Genomic DNA, 20805 nt, shown 5'->3' with positions numbered 1-20805 from the left:
AGGAGGGTTTTACCCTTAACACAACCCTTTCCTTCTGAAATACAGTATAGGGTGGCCTATAGGAAAGTGCCTGCAACTCGCTCACTCTACGTGCAGATGTCAATGCAATCAACAATATGGTTTTGAAGGTCAACAACCTCAATGTGTGCAAGGGTTCAAATGGGGTACACATTAAGATATCAAACTGGCACTTGAAAAAAAGGTGGAAATATGTTTGTGAGCCCTTTCAGGAATACATCACCAAGAGAATTTTTAAATAAGCCTCGTTTCTCTGACGAGCGCTTGAAAATGGAGCGCTGCCAGGTAACCTTTAATGGTCCCTACATTGAGACCTTTGTGTGCCAAAGATAACACCTGTAGAGGTGAACAAAGAAAAGGAACATTCTTTTCACTGCACGAGTCTCAAAACCTGTGGCAACGGCACCAAGATGATTCCTTGCATCACAGCCTTTCAGAAACCAAGCGTGAAGATTAAGAGTGTTGACCTCTGGATGGAGAACCTGTCCCTCCCTTTGTGAGACAAGATCCTCTCTGCGGAAGATGACTCGGAGGACAGATGGACATGTCTAAAAGGTCAAGGTACCACGTTCTCCTGTCCCAATCCAGGGCAATTAGGATCATGCGGCTTATGAACCGTCTCAACCTCATTACTTGAGGAATGGCGGGATCGGTGGAAACACAAACTAGTGGGAATTCCCAATCCACCAGGAACACGTCACCTAGAGCTCCTCTTGGAGGAAATTCCCCTGAGCAATAGCTTTCGCACTTCTGGTTGACTCCAGTCGCAAACAGGTCTACGAGAGGTTTCCCAAAGGACGAAGATCTCTTGAAGGACTTCCTGAGCTAGTTCCCACTCGTTGGACTGTGCCCTGCCTGCTCACAGCATCCGCTGTCATCTTTTCCTCCCCGGCTAGGTGAACTGCCGATAAAGAAGTTCCTTCTTGAATTGCCCAGTACCACAGCTGCATTGCCTCTCTGCACAGTGGTAGTGACCTTACACCCCCTCTCTGGTTGAGGTAATGCATGGCCAGTGTGTTGTCCGTCATTATCAGGACATTCTTTCCCCTGACCGAGGGGAGGAAGTAATATAGCGCTAGTCTGATTGCCCTCAGCTCCAAAAGGTTGATGTGTAGTTTGGACTCCTATGGAGACCAACGACTGCCGATTGTGACATGTTGGCATGGGCTCCCCACCCCGTGAGTGAGGCGCCCGTAACTACTGTAATTTCCGGCCATGGCTGCCAAAAATGTTCTCCCTGTAGAATATTGTCCTTGCAGGCCCACCACAGAAGATCCTGTGCGACCCTGCTTGGAACCTGAAGTAGGTCCGACATTAATCCTGAGAAATGGGACCATTGTGTTCTTAGAGGCCATTGAAGGGATCTCATTCTCAGGCGGGCTTCTGGCACCAGAAAAATGCAGGATGCCATGAGGCCGAGCAACCACAAGAAATCTAAGGCCGGAAGATTCTGGGCAGTTCGGAATTTGGTAACCATCTGAAGAATGTCTTGAGCACTCACCTTGAGTGGCGAGCTCTTTCCTAAGGATGTGTCTAGTACAGCTCTGATGTACTGGAGTTGTTGGGAAGGGGCCATCTGTGGCTTCTTGTAATTGAGGGAGAAGCCCAGTCTGTTAAGTGAGTGGCAGGTGACAGATGATCCAGTGCTTGTTCGGGAGAACGTGCCTTGATCAGCCAATCGTCCAGGAAGCGGTAGACATGAATCCCCCTCTCCTGAGATGTGCTGCCCCACCACTCATCAGTTTGGTGAAGACTCTTAGGCGAACCTCAGGTATTTTGTGCTTGAAATGGATTGGCACATGAAAATAAGCATCCTGAAGGTCAAATTACACCAACCAATCCTGTAACTGAAGGGCCTGAAGGGTCTGAGAGTGTGAGACGATCTTGAATGTGTCCTTCCTGAGGAACTTGTTCAGGTATCTCAAGTCCAAGATGGGTCTCAGTCCTCCGTCCTTTTTGGAGATAAAAAAAAAAAATATGGGGAATACCTACCCCTTTTCCTCTCTGCTAGAGGCAATGGTTCTATAGCACCTCTCTCTAGCAGGGTTATTTCTTGCACAGGGTGCGATTCTGGAATCCTCAGAGAGTTTCCCCGGTGGATTGCTGTGAGGCTGCATTATAAATGGAAGGCAGTAACCTTGGGCTATTGTCTCCAGTGCCCAAGCATCTGAAGTAATGGCTCGCCATTCTTCGAGATGCTGAGACAGTCTGCCCCCTCACCAGTATTTTGTGATGCAAGTTCTCAAAGTGGTTTTGAAGCGGTTGCTGCAGCTGCCGATGGCAATGAAGCTGTAGCTGGCTTTGAACCTTTTCCTCATCCACCACAAGTGTTTCTTTTGGCCTTTGACTGGCCATTCCTCTTGCCTTTCCAAACGAGGAGTAACAACGATAGGATCGCCCTCTCTATGGTTGTCCTGAAGAACGAAAAGGCTGAAGTTGCCCAACAGCGGAGCCTAAAGATTTGGCAGCCACCTTTGAGATCTGCAATCTCAAGGCTCTAGTCAGCCTTGTTGCCAAAAAGGTGAGACCCGACAAATGGCATTTTTAGAAGACATGAATGCACATCTGGTGCGAAATCAGACTTTCGCGACCACGCAAACCTGCGCATAACCATGCCTGTAGCAATGGACCTGCTGACGCTGTCTGCAGTGTCCAATCCAGATTGAAGCGATTCCTGCATGGTTTCTTTCCCCATCCTTAATGATCGGTAGGAAACTTTCCCTTTCCTCCCGTTCTAGTATGTGTTCCGCTGCCATTGATATGCACTCACGGAGTACGAAAATATGTCTAGGGCACATGTGGAGTTGGCCGACTTAAGGGCCATACTTCCAGCTGAAAATACCTTGTGCGCCCATCCATACACACGCTTGTCGTCCCTATCCGGAGGGGTGGTAAGGTACGCCACTGATTTAGCTGTGGCTGCCTGGACCACCAGACTCTCAGGGTGGGGTGTTTGGAAAGTTCGCCGGGGGTCGCTACTGGAAGGGCGGTATTTTCTCTTGAGGGTTTTAGTAACTGAAGGGATGGAATCTGGGGAGTCCCAATGTTTGTCCACCGTATTTTGTAAGGCCACGTGAAAGGGTAAGATTGGCTCTGTAGGTGGACCTTGGTCCAGAAGATCAGTAAGGTCATCCTGGGTGAATTGTGCTAGTGGTTTAGCCCAACCTAGGTATTAAAATACCTTTGACATCAGGTGCTGATACGAGGAATCAGCGTGTTCCCCCAGCTCCGGTCTCCCAAACTCAGTTTCAGGTGATGTGTCTACACCACTAGCATTGTGCAGTGTGTCGACCAGCTCTCTCATCTTAATCTCCTCTAAGATTAAACAATCTGGCACATTAGGAGTTCCATACTCAAGGCCAAAGTGAACCTCTTCCTCCTCAAAAAAGTAAAAAGGGATTTAAAGTACTCTTTTCTAGGCAAAGGCTTGTACATTTTGTCAGGAACCACCAAAGGTGTAGGCTTTGGGGTAGGCATTGCTCTCGCCTCTTTGCCAGTTTTAACTTGCTCAGAAGGCTGAGTTGGATCCACAGTGATTGTCTACGTCGATAAGGGCGTAGATGGAAACGGCGCCAAAGATTAGACAGTCTTTGAAGATTTCGACTTCAAAGTATGTGGAGTCTTCGATGGCATCGATGACCTCGCACGCCCGCCTCGACTCATGTGACTTTCTTTCATCTGAGACCTAGAAGGTTCTCGATGGGTTTTTCTTCGATCACCCGGGCTCAGGGGCGTGCAAGTGTTGGAATGGGACAGCTCTCGTCTGGCTTCCTAAGGCGGCGCGGACGGAGGCTTGCCCTTCTTGAAAATGTATAGCATTTTCATATGAAATGCCTCCCACTCTGCAGATGAAGAATATTTTGTGGGGCACTTATATTTTCTGGGGGATTCATTCGACGATGAAGAGGATGGCGACCGATGGTGCCGTCTCTTCGATTGTTTCGTCGAGGACGAGTGGTAGGAGCCACTACGGCTTCTCCATCTCTTTGTCCTTTACGATCACAATCAGGTTTAGTTTTACGGTCTGCCCCTTTCTTGCCAGGCTTTACTTGTCATTTGCTGACATTTCGAGCAGGAATCCATGTTGTGGGCCTCCCCGAAACACCAAAGGCACGAGCGATGCAGATCCCTGATGGAAATTGTCGAATCACATTCTCTGCATTTTTTTGAAACCCGAACGAGATGTAGTCGGGGTAGATGACGAAGACATGTTGTCGATGTTTACTTGATTTTTGAAGAACTACGCAGTAAACAAATACTAACGAGGCATGCGGAGTCTCAACACGTTTGCGAAAAAACGGAACTGAGGCCAACGGGCGCCGTGCGTCCTACTTATACACCCGAAGACTTCACCCTCGACAGAGGCCTTTGAGGGACATCGACTCAACGCCAGGTGCCCTCTGGCGAGAACATTCTTTCCGAATGCAGCCGAAGCTGGACGAGATATCAAAGATGAGGAATACGTTGGAGTACACAATCCATTTGAAATACAGTTTTGTAAGTGAAAGTGAAACTTTTCTTTTACGGAGGATTCCCGGCCTGATGACAGGGAATATTCATGAGCATGTGAATTCATGCCAGACCCCATGCCGGAGAAGTTTTTATTTGTTGTGCAAACAGTTCTGGTCCCATTACCCATTGGACAAACACCTGCAAGCATGGAGGAAAGGAGACACAGGAGTATGAATATCAATGCATGCAGATATATCCGAAAACTGCAACAATGATTTATTTGAATTTATGAATACTAGCTTGGTACAGTCATACATGGAGCAGTAATACAGAGAATAGTGGTATCGGTCAGTAATACAAGTTCAACTGGTTAGATCGGAACAGCAAAATAGTACTTGTAGGTTATACTTGCGGGGCAGAGACATGCTTAGTTGAACATATTGTAGAACATACTACAATCCTAAAACGACAATGCTCTAGAAAACTACTTCCACTCCAACTTGCTGGTCACAGTCAGCCCATACACTTTCTTTAACATTCTTACCATGTCATCTAGAGCACATCTTACAATGCAATTCCAAGAAAAATGTCCTTAATAAGCAATAAAAAGACTAGAACTCACCTTGGTTTGTCACCATGTTTGACGTCACAGTGGTGGATGTTTGTGTGGTGCCAGTCTCATGGGTTTCACATGGCGGGTTCGAACACACACGTGGCTGCATGGTAGCAGGTGGCTGTGGCGTATCAGTTCCGAAGTTGGAAGTCGCTGTGGTTGAAGTATTGGTGGTGTGCGTCTCATGGGTTTCGCATGGGGGATTAGAGCACACTTGCTGGACATTTGAGGGCTGCCCAGCACTGATGTTCGAAGTTGCTGTTGTTGAGGTGTTTGTGGTGTGAGTCTCATGGGTCTCACAGGGAGGATTGGAGCACACTTGCTGGACAGCTGGGGGCTGCCCAGCACTGATGTTCGAAGTTGCTGTTGTTGAGGTGTTTGTGGTGTGCGTCTCATGGGTCTCACAGGGAGGATTGGAACATACCCGCTGTCCCTGACATTGTTGTTCAATGCCAGTACCTCCATTGGAAGTCATGGTTGTTCCAATTGTTTGACTTGACTGCTGCGCATGTTCAGATGTACCTGTGCCCATGTTGGACCTTGCTGTTGTAGGTGTGTGAGTAGTGTGGGTCTCATGAGTTTCACATGGAGGGTTGGAACACACAGGCTTGATTGTGGATGAAGGATCAGGGCTGGAGGCTGCATCCGAAGGTTCCTGGCACAACTCATCCCCACAAGGATGCTCGCCATCTGCTGATACAGTCATTGTGGTGCTGGTGGAATTAGTCTGATGAGTCTCGCAGGGAGGGTGCTCACCCAGTCTAACATTTTCAGATTGTCCTGTGCCAATATTGGACCTGGCAGTGGTTGGCGTGTGTGTCGTGTTTGTTTTCAAGGTTTCAGAAATTGGGTTGGAGCGCATTCGCTTTGCCTCTTTGTGATGCCCATCGTTTCCCACAACAGCAGCAGCAAGCTGAGTTGGGTTGCTAGATTGTCCCATGCCACTACTTGCTGAAGCAGTCATAATTGTACTTGTTGAGCTCGTCTGGTGGGTCTCACATGGAGGGTTTGTGTTGGTCCGCTGCACGTTCTCAGGTGGCAACACACCCATGTTAGACCGAGCTGTTGTGGGTGTATGTGTGGTGTTTGTTTCATGAGTCTCACATGGGGGATTGGAGCATGCTCCCTGGGCAGTACCAGACTGCCCTGTGCCCATGTTGGCTGTGGCAGTTGTGGCAGTGGGCGTTGTGTTGGTCTCGTGAGTCTCACACGGAGGATTTGAACAAACTCGTTCCACAGCTCCAGTCTGGCCTGAACTTATAGGTGCACTTGCTACTGTGGATGTGTTAGTGGTGTGGGTCTCATGAGTCTCACAGGGGGGATTAGAGCACACACGCACCACAGTGCCATTCTGCTGGGTAACTAGGGTGCCATTCTGACTGTCAAACGGTGGGTTGGCACAGACAAACTGGATCATGCCCTGCTGCTGGACAAGATTTCCAAGATTGGCAACAACAGAGGTGGTGGCAGTGTTGGTCGTGCCGGTTTCATGGGTTTCACATGGTGGATTGGAACACACCAGGGTCACAGTGCCCGGCTGGTCTCCATGCCCAGATTCTGCAATGGTAACAGTGGCATTCGGATGTTCTGTTGTGGGCGATGCTAGTATGGACATGGGTAGATCATGCACTCCTTGACCCTCCACATTGCTTGGTGCTGAAATAAGAGTAACCTGGGTGGGTTGCGAGATTGACTGCAAGGAGAAACAGAAAAAACAAACTGTTTAGTGTCCAAGGATAGCAATGTTTAGCAGTTGGGGTGCAGGTCAAATCTCAAATATTTTTGGTTAGTGCTTAAAGCCATGCAAGTGGTAACATTTGTATAGATTTGTATAAGGAGAAAAGTTGAATCTGTACATGACCAAATATGGCTAATTGAACAATACCCTGGATTGGTGAATGAGAACAAGACAGATGGAGTACCGATGTGTAGCTGAGTAACTGTTGGGACAGCAAACTATTGCACAGACCATGTTTACAAATGTACAAATGACGTGATTAAATTTGGTTCAGGGGTAAAAATGTCACGCTGTGAGCTACGAGACAGCGTAAAGTCACTTGCCACCACCATTTTTCACAGACATCACTGTTGAGATGGATTTTTGAACTCTGACTTGGTGGACAGGGGTTCACAAGGCAAGCCTAGTTTCTTTGAACAGGGTAACTGTTAGGGAGAATTTGCAGAAATGTGCTAATTCCTCTCAATCTTAGAGCGCCAGTTCTTGAGGACTTGCATTTTTAACCTGGAGAGAGTGAGACCCCTTTTCCCACTCAAGTATTTTTGCTCTGATTTGAACACTTTCTTTCTGTTGTGGAGTCTGAAAAATTCCATAGGCATACCTTTTACATTGTGTCACACAGCACCTACAGTGCAGTGGCACAGGGAAGTCTTTCAGATTTCCCAAAGGTTTAAATGAATCTGTGTGATTTGTCTGCAACAGTAATGTTTGAGGGAGAAATGACCAAAGATCATTTGCTCAAAATAATCTTTGGTCATTTCTCCCCTTAACATTACAGATGTGCGCAAACCCCTACCCAAACCCCCACACCCACCCCTTTACTTAGCTTGACTTCCATCTCGCTGGACCCTGAGACACCTATTCCCTTTCACTTCCGTGATCGGGTACCAGCGCCGCTGCTTTTTGTTTGTCGGGCAGCTGCGGGGGTGTCACCCGCAAGCCCCGCTCACTATACTGTACAATATAGTATAGTGAGCGGGGTGTTGCGGGTGACACCCCTGCAGATTATTTTTAAAAAAAATAATCTAGCGGGGTGTTGCGGGTGACACCCCTGCAGATTATTTTAAAAAAAAATAATGTCAGCTGCTGTTGTGTCCCCCATGCACCCCCGCCCAACATAGTGAGCGCGGTGCTGTGGGGGACAGACCCACAGCCACTGCAGCCTTTATTTTTCTTTTCTTTTTTTACTGATGCCACCAGAAAATACATACCACCAAAAGTTCTAACTTTTTGTAGTTTGTGCTTTTGGTGGCAAGTATTTTAGATCTTTTGGTGGGGTCGGTAATTTCTATTCTGCAATTTTGTCCTATTCTCCGTTTAAATACCTTCTCTTGGGCAAACTGTTTCCAAGAGCAGTGAAGTGAAGAACAAGTTACTTACCAACTATAACATTCTTGCGATTGGATGTTCCTCCCACATATTCCTCATCTTATGATAATCGTATCCCAGCTTTGGAAATTTTTCTCACCAGGGGGTGCTGTGTTCGAGACCACTGAGTCGAAGTCCCTGGAGGGCCGCCGTCGAGCGTCGACGTCATCCGCTGTATAAAGGGCTCGAGCAGCGCCAGTTATCTCAGTTCCGTTTTTACATTGTTCATGGCCGCATTAGCTGATCAGGCTTTAAGTCTTCAGGCTCTTAAGGAAGTTAAGAGTGCAATTGGCATAAACTGTACGTAGGGGTAGGATGGGAGGGTCGATGAGGAATAAGTGGGAGGAACATCCAACCGAAAGAACGTTACAGTTGGTAAGTAACTTGTTCTTCAAATGGATTGTGTCCTCCTACATATTCCTCATCTTATGAAAGACTCCAATAGCAGTGGTAATTTTGAAGTCGAGAGTACTAGAAAGTTTAATTATGGACTGAGTGAAGGACAGCTTTCGCAAATAATCCTTGATATGAAGTTGAGTCTAAGCAGTAATGCTTTATAAAGGTGTGCATTGACGACCAGGTGGCTGCAGCACAAATATACTGCACCGGGACACCCCTCTGAAGAGCCGTGGAAGTTGCCATTCCTCTGGTTGAATGAGCCCTTACTCCATCTGGAGGCTTCAGAGATTGTTAGAATTATCCATCTGGATAGTGTTTGTTTAGATAATGCAAGGCCCAATTTGTGCCCAGTATATCCAACGAATAGTTGGTCACATTGTAGGAGATTTGCCAATCTGGAAATATAGAAACAGAGCCATTTTTGGGTCCAGTCTATGCAACCTTTCCTCTTCATTACTAGCGTGAGGTGGAGGATAAAAGGAAGGTAAGAATCTTTTGTGACGGATGAAAATCAGACACTATTTTAGGCAAGAAAGATTGACTTAAAATAACCATGTCTCTATGGAAAATGGTGTGAGGAGGCTTACAAGATAGTGCCTGCAACTCACTTAACCTGCGGGCTGATGTTATAGCCACTAACAGATTTGTCTTAAGAGTGAGCAGTCTTAATGGACAAGAATGTAAAGGTTCGAAAGGAGCACAGATGAGAAATTTTAAGACTAGATTTAAATCTCAGATGGGCACCTGAAAAGGTGTTGGAGGGTATACATTTGTCAACACTTTCAAGAATTGAAAGACTAAAGGCATTTTAAAATAGAACACCTCTTCCGAGGAGCGCTTTAAGATAGATGGCGCTGCCAAGTAACCTTTTATTGTTCCAACCTAGAGCCCCAAATTAGCTAAGTGTAAGAGAAAAGAAAGTACTGTGGGAGTATTACAAAGAAATGGATACACATTCCTATCCCTGCACCAGTCACTGAACGTGTTCCAACGACAGATACAGGGATTTTGTTGCTGGCCTTCTGGTTGAAAGCAAAAGGAACAAGTTACTTACCTGTAACTGTTCTCCAGCATGGGTCTGGCATGGATTCACATGCTCATGAATATTCCCCATCGTCAGGCTGTGAATCTGCGGTAAAGAAAAAAAAAAATCAGTTTCGTTTCTGAACTGTCTTTCTACTAATAACTGGTCTCTGGGTCATACTGCCCCCCAAGCCAATGACTGCCCTCTACCTAAGCCCCTCCTCTGGCAGCCATCTTCAGATTTGGTAGCATGTAAAGTGACAGTAGGACCAAGAGAAGAGCCGCAGAGGGGTTGGAGGGAGGGTTCGCATGTGAATCCATGCCAGACTCATGCTGGAGAACAACAGTTACAGGTAAGTAACTAGTTCCTTCTCCAGCATGGGGTCTGGCATGGATTCACATGGTCATGAATGCAAGAATACAAAGCAGTACACACATGCACAACTACCGGAGGTGGCAAGGCTCAACATAAAGCATTTCAACAACTCAACATCAAGCATCCCTTACCTCCTCACCAGGCTCACTGCGCAGCACTACCTGGTCGACTCTGGACTCCTCCCTGGAATCCCGGGCGACGCAGTAGAATCTCGTGAAGGTGTCGGTCGACCTCCATGTAGCAGCCCTGCAGATGTCCAACAGGGGCACACCAGACAGGAACGCTGTAGTAGCAGCGATCGCTCTGGTTGAATGGGCTCTCGGACGGCCAGGTAAAGGTCGGTTCGCCAACCGGTGACAGTGCATGATGCAGCCGGAGAGCCATCTGGAAATGGAAGCCTTCGAGGGGGCCTTCCCTTGGTTCACAGGGCCAAAGTTCACAAACAGCTGCGAAAACTGTGCGGTCCACGTAGAACTTCAGTGCTCTAGCCACATCCAGCGAGTGCAAAGTCCTCTCAGCTGGCAATGGGAAGAAAACAGGTAACACCAAGGGCTAGTTGAGATGGAAGTTCAACCGCACCTTGGGCATGAAGGAGGGGTGCGTCCTGAGCACTACCCGCATCTCGTGAAATGTCAGGTATGGAGGTTTACAGGAGAGGGCCTGGATCTCTTGCACTTGTCGGGCGGAGGTGATGGCCACAAGAAACGCTGTCTTCCACGATAGGAACGTCAGCGGTGCCGAATGAAAGGGCTCGATTGAGGGACCCATGAGCCTGGTCAGCACCACGTTGAGCTCACACGCCGGGGCCGGAGCCTTCACCGGCGGGAACAAGCGGAACAGTCCTTTCATGAACTCCTTCACCAGGCGGTGAGACCACAGCAACGACTGCCCCGGAGTTCTGGTGTAGCGGGAGATAGCCGCCGGATGGATCTTGATGGAGGCATGCGTCAGCCCCGCCTTGGCCAGCGACAGCAAGTACTGCAGCACTTGAGGGGACGTAATCCGAAGAGGGTTGATCTTCTGTGCACGGCACCAGAGTCGAGGACGCCCTGGCCTTTGCAAGAACCTCCTTGCATTTCGCCGGGATATCGTAGCCTCCGAACTCTAGCGCTGCAGGAGTCAGGCCTGTAGGTTCAGCGATCCCGGGACGTGATGTAGGATGATGTAAGATCCGCGTCCGTCGGCAGTTTAACTGTTGGGGGGGGATGAAGGGGGGCGTGGGGTTGCGGGCGCTGACAAGTCCAGAAGGTCCGTGAACCAAATCTGCCTCAACCACGCCAGTGCTAACAGGTCGATCTGGGGGACTGCCCCAGCATTGGAATAGGAGATCCACTTGATGCTGCCGAAGCTCCCACTCGTGGCAAGAGCACAGCTCCCTGCTGAGTGAGTCAGTGACCGTGTTTTTCACTTCTGACAGATGAAAGGGTACCAGGAACATCCCATGGGTGATGCCCAAGTGCCACAGATCTTGCGCTTCCTTAGATAGGGCTGGGGGATCTGGTGCCCCCCTGCTTCCGGTTGTAGATCATAGTGCTGGTGTTGTCAGTTAAGATCTGTACCACTTTGCCCGTGAGGGCCGGAAGGAAAGACCTGAGGGCCCAGAACACGGCCCGGAGCTCCAGGACGTTGATATGCAGGGACCTCTCCTCCGGGAGCCAAAGGCCTCCGGTGTGCGCTCCCCATCCCTCCAGGGAGGAGTCGATCACAGTTTCCTGGTGCATTGGGGTCTGGATGTCCATGCCCGCCGCAAAATGCGCGTGGGTTCCCCACCACTGGATTGCTTGACGGAAAGTCTCGTTGAGGGAGATCTGGTCTTAGAAGCTCTCCACCACTTGCATCCAACAGGTGTCGAGGAACTCCTGCAGCGGTTGCATCCGCAGCCTGCACAGGCGCACAAGGTAGATGCAAGATGACATGCCGAGCAGGGACTTGATGGACTTCACCCTGGCAACTTACATGGTCAACAGCCATTGTATCTTGCCCAGGATGGATTTGTCCCCTCTTCCTACGGTGAAGCCAACCACACCACTGTGTAGAGTCTGGGTCCCATGAACAGGGTGCCCTGCGAAGGTACCAAGTGGGACTTCGCAAAGTTGATCAAGAATCCCAGTTCCGTGAGCAGATGGATGGTCCTCGCTGTGTGGTCGACGCCGAGATCTCTTGATTTTGCTCGGATGAGCCAATCGTCCAGGTAGGGGTAAACGTGGATCCCCTACAGGCGCATCCACGCCGCCACCGGACCCATGCACTTGGTAAAGACCCTCATGGACGACTTCAACCCGGAGGGCAAGGCCTTGAACTGGTAGTGCCACTCTTGGACCAAACTGTAGGAACTTTCGATATCCTTTGTGTATGGAAATGTGGAAGTAAGCATCCTCTAAGTCCAGCGACGATAGAAAGTCGCCATCCTCCAGCTGTCTCACCCCGTGCTGAAGGGTAACCATCCAGAACGTCTGTGCTTTTATGCATTTGTTGTGGTGCCGAAGGTCCAGGATGGCCCGCCAGCCGCCGGTCTTCTTTCGGACGAGGAAGTACTGAGAGTATACTCCGGAGCCTCTTTGGGGCAAGTTCTATCGTGCCCTTTCTCAGCATGGCTCGTACATCCAGAAGTAGCTGTGGAACTGGGTTTTCTTTCATGGCCAGAGGTGGAAAACAGGGGCACTTCCTTTGGAACTCCAGAGTGTACCCGTGGGCCAGGACATCCAGCACCCAAAGGTCTGTGGAGATGGACTCCCACATGCCGAAAGTTCGCCAGCCGGCCTCCCACCGGGGTGCTTAGGTGGGGGCCCGACAACATGGCCAGTTCAGTCCTGTTTCGCCGAGGCCTTGCCACCCTGGGCTCCTTGGCGACGAGGGTATCCACCGGCCTTGCCGCGGCCCCTAAGCTTCCTGCAACGAGGAACGGGCAGCTTGTCGGTACGACAAACTGCCGCCGAATCCTTTGAAAGCACCTTGCGATTTGCCTCCAGAGGTCCGAAAGGACGGCCGTCGTTGATTGAGTTCACAGGGCACAGGCTGTCTCAGTGTCTGCTTTGATGGCCAGTAGACTCTCGTCCACCGCTTTTCCGAACAGGTTGTTTCCATCGAAGGGCATGTCCAGGACCCTGGTCTGCACATCCTGACGGAAGTTGGTGGCCCTGAGCCAACCGCGCTGGCGCAGGCAAATGCCGTTGCACATCTGGCGAAATCCGGTATCAGTGATGTCCGTTGCTACCGTGATGGCATGATCCGATGCCGCCTCGCCCTCTTACAGGATTTCCAGGGCTTCCGCCCTCTTGTCGGGGGCGATCTTGAACCACAGCTCCCTATCATAGCAGGCCACGATCGCAAGGGCATTGGCCGATTTGATGGTCGCTGCTGCCGTCTAGATGACTCGACGTCTCAGCCTCTAGCTTCTTTCCCTCGCTGTCTGGTGGGGAAGTAGAGGATGACGCCGTCACCCCGCCGCCTTCTTCTTGGCTGCCGCAGTGACTACGGAATCTGGGGTTGGTTGGGCCCTGAGGCACATAGAAGCGGAGTCCAGGACCCGGTACTTCTTCTCGTATCTGTCTTAGCAGGGGCAGTGGACAGGTTCTTCAAAAGGGACAGCCCTTCATCCCATATGTCGACCAACAGCGGGACTGAGTACTGTCTTCCTCTTGGCTTCCCGCCGTTGGTAAAGAAATCCCTCTTCTGTTCCTTGGGGCACAGCTGGAAAAGCTGCGAGGCCCTGGAGATCATGGTGTGAAAGGAGCCAATTACGTCCGGGGGCGGGGCGACAGGCGATCCATTCTGTTGTCACCACCACCGTCAGTCCCAGTCGTCGCCGTCTCTGTCCCCGTCTCAGTCTTGTCCCTTGGCGGAGGGGATGGGGGTGAAGGCTGGTAAGGAGGGGGGGAGGATGGACTCGCCTCAGCTTGTTCGGACGGCTCCCTGAGGTCCAGGTGCCGCTGGATCATCCGTTGGGGGTAAGGGCAACCTTGTCCTTATCTCCGTACACAGGGTCTGCAGAGCCATCAAGATTGCTCCAGAGTTGCCCTGTGGCGTTGGTTGCGATGGGACTGTCGGTTGGGGAGTGGGGTCCTCCGTTTACTCCACGGGCCACGGCTCCTCCTCGTCGGCTCCACCGTCGCTCTACGTCCGCCTCATTGGGATCCTTCCTGTAGGTTCTGGCCTCCACAAACTCCTTGTCTAGGATAGCTTTGACGGCAGTCAGCTAATCCTCAGAGGTGGTATCCGTGTCAGTTATGGCTACCGTGCCCCCCCCCCCCCCTTCTCGACCTGGGGTTTCACGGGAGTCTTCGATAGGCAGGAAAGATGATTCCCTCTGGGGTGGCAGGGAAACTCTAGGCCCGGAGATAGTCGCCACTGGGGTAGCCTCCGCCGCGACTCCTTCAATCGAGGCCTTAGCCATGTGAATCAGGGCCTTCACGACATTGGGTGCGTCTGAGGCCTTCACCTAAGGGGGAGGGTCACCGCCTTGGCCCCCCCCTCCTTGGCTTTCTCTGTCGGGATTGACCATAGCTTCTCCCGAAGCTTGCCCGGGTTATCCGACTTCCGTTTCACCGAGCCAGAGTGTTGGCTCCTGGATGATGGCGTCAGTGACACCGTGCCCTGCCTGGCAGCCAAGGAGCCCGAACCAACGGCGCTCCCGGTGCCCGCGGACCTTTGCCTTTTGTTGGGCCCCTGTCGCCGGAGCACCCTCAAACATCTTAGAAGACCGCTCAGACTTCTTCTCACCTGCTGCTGGGCTCTTCGCCTCCAACCAGTCACCGAGTCGTTTACTACAGTCCTTCATGGTCCGGACGGACATGCTCTTGCAGAACGCACAGTCCTCCTCCACGCGCCATGTATGCAGTAGAGGCACCAGGAGTGCTCATCCTCAAAGACGTTCTGCAGTCCACATCCTGGGCAGTTCCTGAACAGTTTGGATCCAGTAGACATCGAATCTCCTGTGTCCTGGGCCATGTCCATAATGGGGTAGGCCTCAAAGGTCTTCCGGAATCCTCCAAGAAGTATAATGTGACAAAAATTCCACCCTTGAGGGGCGTAGAAATTTCTGAAACTGGTCCCAGTTGATCGGAAGAAGAATCGGTGGAGCTTGAGGCTCGAATTGACCGAAAAAAATTAGAGTAAACTCTTTGAAAAAATGCAATATACCACAAGGACTTGAACGTGCTGTAAAATTCTGAAGATGGCTGCCAGAGGAGGGACTTAGGTAGAGGGCAGTCATTGGCTGGGGGGCAGTATGACCCACAGACCACTGATTGGTTATTAGTAGAAAGACAGTTCAGAAATGAAACTGATTTTTTCTTTACCAAGGATTCCCAGCCTGACGGGGAATATTCATGAGCATGTAAATCCATGCCAGACCCCATGCTGGAGAACATAACAGCCAGCATGGAGCCTCAAGAAATCATGGGCCAGGCAAAAGTCAGAAAAGCAGAGTTAAACGAGGTCAACGGGTGCAACCCCCACACCATAGGAGACTGGACTCTCTACAGCAATATAGAAGGGAAGAAACTCAACACAAAAGGGGCACCACCATCCCGAACAGCACCCTGGGAGAAGCATCCACAAAAGAGGACAAAGCGGACGTGTTGGCGGAAATAAGGGCACTGCGCACAGACATTAACAGCAGAGTTGAGATGGAAAGTTGAAACAATGTAAAGGAAAGGTCGAAAACCTGGAGCACAACCAAATTAACGCTCATTTGGTCTAAATGAAGATAAATGCCAGGATGACACATGGAATTAAGGGAAGAGGAACTTGCATTGAAAGTAGATGACAGAACAGGAGAACTGAGAACTAATCTGCGAATAGTGGGCGTTGAAGAAACAGACGGGGAGACCCCAACAGAGATCAAGTGCAAGGTGCAAGACATCATTAACCTCCTTTACCAGACAGAAGGGGAAAGACAGTGCAAATTGAAAGAGCCCATAGAGGAGGGAGCGCATAAAACGGGGGCCAACGCTCTGTGGTAGTAAAATTCCTAAACGATACAGAAAAGACCGACATCCTCCTCAGAGCAAAACAAATGCAAGAGATCGAATACCAAAATTCAAAAGGTGAGAATATTCCAAGACCTATCGGCCCTCACGCCAAGATGCAGATGGGAATGCAAACTGCTCACAACATGGCTCACAGAGAATCGAATTAAGATAACGATGGGGATACCCTTTTGCATTAACATTTGAAGTTTAAGGGGAGGAATATAGAGCCACCACAGCAACGGAAGCAAAGCAAATCTTGCAGCACCTAACAGAAAACGCCGAAACAAGGATCTTCAAAGGCCCCTGACTGCTCACCTCCCAAGATCATCACAAACAGGCTTGCAACCCCAGAGATGCAAAAGAAGCAAAGTCAGAAGGGAATGCATGAAGTTAAATTCCCCCGCACTATCAGACCGCAGTAGCTCAAGAAGTGACACGGACAGAACCCTTGCATAAAAGACATACAAGTAACGCAATTAGAACACACAAATGGAACAGAATAGATCCCCAGCAACAGAGAATTCCTACCCTGGTGGCCCTCAGTTAAAGGAGGGCGTCTCCTAACAAGGTACTGAATTACAGGTACACATGTTGAACAAATGTTTAGTTTTGTTATCATTTAGAAATTGAAGGGATATTGGGCTACAGATGGGTTTGAGACACAAGGGAACAAACAGGAGCGAGAGACACAGGAGGGAAAACAAGGAGACATGGTACACGAAAAAGTAAACTAAATCAAGTGACCAGAAAAAGGAAGGGAAATTAGGGGCGAGGAAGAGAGGCAGGCTCTTGCGGGTGGGAACACTAAATGTCAAAGGTCTAAACTCGCCCACCAAAAGATCCCCAACAGCGCAAGCGTTTGAGAGAGCAGCATTAGACGTCCTATTTGTCCAAGAGACACCTGAAAGCGGGCGAGGAGAAACCTATGAGAGGAAAAGGGGTGGGACTGACCTACTGGGCATCAGCCAAGCAAAAAAAGGTGGTGTGTGGCTGATACTACATAAAATGATTTGGCTGATAGACCCCAAAGCAATCACTGATGGAAGGTAGACTTCCGATGGTCCAAGGAAAATGGGATGAAGATCACCCTGGTGGAAGTTTACTCTCTCAACCAAGGCCAAGAAGCCTTTAACGAAGCAGCCATCTCCACCATACTAGCAATGAGCAAGGGGGTACTCATAGCAGGGGTTGGGGAAGGAATTTCAACACATGGGCCAACCCGCAAGCAGACTGGCAGGGAACAAAACAGGACAACAAAGGGATGCCAAAAGGGATGTGAAGTAAGTTCCAAAAGAAACTAGACAATGGAGCTCTGTTGGACATATGGTTGACTATACACCCGGCCACAAAGGGATACACATTCTTTTCAAGCGCCCATGCCACCTTCACCAGGATAGAGTACATATTAGTAAACAGGGAACATAGATCAAGAATCGTGCACAGCACAATCCGAGTAGTGCGTTGGTTGGACCATGATATGGTCACTATGGACCTAGAGTTGGAGGCATAAATGGAGGGGATTCCAGGTGGAGATACACTGAGCACATAGGGAGAGATGAGATCTTTGCTCAAGAGCTAACCAAAGAAACAGAAGAGTACTATCAGGATGACTACAATGGAGAGGTAGACGAAACCACACTATAGGAGGCGGAAAAAGCAACATGGAGAGGGGCCTTTATGAGAGGGGGCACGGAAAAAACGAGGGGATAGAAATAGCACACCTGGAAAAGAAACTACACACCAAGGGGGCATACCAGGATATGGATCTGAGGGCATTAAGACAGAAAAGGGAGGAACTTCAAAAACTGGGAATTGGAGACTGTACGAAAAACCTAAGAGCGCAAAGAGCAGAACGATGGGTTGATCAACTGCATGGGGAGGGAGGCCAAACTGCATCCACCATGTAGAGATAGCAAATTGATTTGCCCAATACTATAAGGAACTGTATCAAGGTGATAGCCCGGGCCATAGGGTGCGATTATATATAAAGCGCAGGGTTAACACGCATCTCCTCAGAAGAAAGGGACACCCTAGAAAGCCCATTCACTCCAGAGGAGATAAAAGCAGTAATTAAAAAAACTCCACCGGGAGAGGATGGCTACATAATGGGATTCTACAAGACATTTGCAGACACTAGCCCCCCATATGACTAAACTAATCAATTCCATACGGGAAAGGCTCCTCCCTCATTCACCAAAGCCCACATTTTAGTTATACCAAAGGGAGGTAAAGACCCCGCCAGTTGTAAAGCGTATCGGCCAATATCCCTCCTGAATACAGATGCAAAAGTATACACAAGACCACTAGCCACGCGTATGGAAAGAATCATGCCCCACCTAATTCACCCCAACCAAGTAGGATTTATAAAAAGGTAGGCAAGGAGCAGATTCAATGCACAAAAAACTGAACATAATGGAGCAATCAAAGGAGGAAGCGGGAAACCATGTCCTGCTAAGTTTAGACTCAGAGAAGGCGTTCGACAGGGTCGAATGGGAGTTCCTCTGGGCCACTCTGAAATGGGCGACCAGTTCCTAAAATGAGTTCAAGACATATGAGAGACCCAAACCAAGGCTACTAGTCAATGGGAAACTAACCAGTGAATTTGACCTCGCGAGAGGAACCAGACGAGGCTGCCCGCTCTCCTCCCTCACGCGCTATCCATAGTACCTCTTGGGAACAAAATAAGGAGTGAACCGGGGATAAAGGTAGGGAATCAGGAACATAAGCTGGGAATGTTTGCAGATAACATATTGCTGTAAATCTCCAACCCAGAGATGTCGATACTCAGAGCCCGCTAGATGATACAAGAATATGGGTAATGGGCAGGACTAAAGATTAACATAGAAAAAAGTCCATCTTTCCAAACATCCAGGGGGAAGCAAATGACAGGGGCCTGACCAGCCTAGAAATTCCAATAGCCCCAAAATCATTGAAATACCTGGGTATCAACATTACTAGAGAAACAAAGGACCTTTATGTAGCCAACCTACATCCACTCCTGCGGGAGATAAACACAGAACTGAATAGATGGGAAAAATTAACAATCCTCTACTTTTACCAAATGCTCCCAATAGAAATTCCCAAACCCTGCTTTACTGAACCCAAGACCAAACTCCAGTTCCTATGGCAGGGGAAAAAACAGGATTGCCTATAGCACCATGACCCGATGCAAGGAGGAAGGGGGAGTGGGGCTACCAGACTGCTATACTTACTATCGAGCAGCACAGCTCAGGGCCCTGATCACACATCTCAGGGGGGATAAAGATAAAGAGTGGGTGGACCTCAAAAACTACATGCTGATGCCAGTGGCATTAGGCGAATGGGTCTGTTCACCAAAATCAACATTTCCAAAAAAAATCAATTAACCACAAAATACTAGGCACCCTACTGAACCTATGGTCGGACAAAAGAACTGGATGGACAATACATGGCCATCCCCACTGAGCCATATCTGGGCCCCCCCGAATCAGAACGAGAATCCTAGAAACCCAGCACTTCCAACAATGGTTTGATGCAGGCCTAGAAAGAGTGGTACAAATCATAAAAGGCGAAGCATGCATCTCCCCTCAACAGCTCGAAGGCGGCCTGAACCTCAAACCCATTCCGACCTTAGTTTCTCCTGCTCAAAGGCAGGCCCGGCTCCAGGAATGTTCATCTGGGTGGGCCAGGTTTGTGATCAGGGGGGCCCAATTTCTATTCTGTGTGGGCGTTTGAGTACTCTAAAGAAAGGGCTGGTATTAATCCAGATTTCCCAGATCCGTGATCCAGAAGAAAATGTCTTCCCAGATCCGGACAAAAGTAAATGTGCACCACTCTATAAAAACAGCACAGAGCAAAAGAGAAACTAGGAAAATAGTGTTGCAACATCAATCTACCTATCTTCACTTGTCATCTGCTCCTCCCGTTTCTATTATATCCACTTCTCCTTCACCATGCACACCCAATCACCTTCCATCAGGTCAGGTCCCCCTGACCACCATTCCCATTTACCTCCAATCCCACCTACCCCAAAAACCCACACCATGGTCATTACAAGTTTGCCGGTCTGGAAATAATGGTGCCGGTAAGCTTACCAGCACTGTTGTTTCCGGACTGGCAAACTACGAGTCTGCCTGCCAGAGCCGCTGTGTCTGACAGGGCAGACCCTGCCGGACACATCGGCCACGGTAGGCAGACCGTCACGGAAGCACCAGCACTGTTAACAACGGTGCCTGTGCTTCCCTGGTCCCTATTCCCATGGAGTCTTGCGGGACTCCATGGGAATGGGGACTTCTAATTTACCGGCGCCTGACTTTCCGGAATGCCCGGGTTGTAATACCCCAGTCTTTCCGGCAAGTCTGGCGCTGGTAAATCATTAAGGGTCTGGCGACAACCTGCCGGTAGTACCAGCACGGTTATCGCCAGACTCTTAATGAACCCCCCCATTTCTTTCTTGGCCTGGCTGCGAAGAATCAAGGGTGATGCTGCCTCTTCCTCTGCAAGGACTGGGCAGTGAGGCCCCCAGTCTTTGTTCCATTTCAGTTGGTGCGTGCCCAACAATGCGATCCTAAACACTGTGGCTACTCCCAGCAGGCCCAGAAGGAGGTGCTTTTTGTCCCGCCATCTAGTTGTAAAAGACAGTCCCCACTCTCCAGAATACTGAAGCAAGGAATAGGACATCTTGTTTCTTACAAAATGACATTTCGAAGAAAAACATTTTATTTTTATGTTACATTTTTGAAGAACACTTTAATTGAGTTGAGTACGAGGGAGTGGTAGCATGTAGGAGAGAGTGTTTAGGGTTTGGGGCAGTGGGATCAATAGGCAGACAGTGCAGGTTAAGCGGTTTCTAGCTGCCTGGTATCGC

General features: G+C 49.5%; 1 protein-coding gene across 3 annotated transcripts in view; it reads right to left on the bottom strand.

Annotated features, from left to right (window-relative positions):
* Positions 1–20805, bottom strand: part of HCFC1 (host cell factor C1) — a 771113-nt gene that overhangs the window by 215292 nt on the left and 535016 nt on the right. For all 3 annotated transcript variants that reach the window (XM_069645438.1, XM_069645439.1, XM_069645441.1), the window contains exon 17: positions 5093–6776. In XM_069645438.1, the coding sequence (XP_069501539.1) occupies positions 5093–6776 (1684 nt within the window). The remainder of the gene's footprint in view (positions 1–5092; positions 6777–20805) is intronic.

Source organism: Ambystoma mexicanum, chromosome 2p, assembly GCF_040938575.1.
Source record: "Ambystoma mexicanum isolate Mex_15411 chromosome 2p, UKY_AmexF1_1, whole genome shotgun sequence".
Taxonomy (NCBI): Eukaryota; Metazoa; Chordata; class Amphibia; order Caudata; family Ambystomatidae; genus Ambystoma; species Ambystoma mexicanum.
This window is presented reverse-complemented; position numbering and strand designations above follow the sequence as displayed.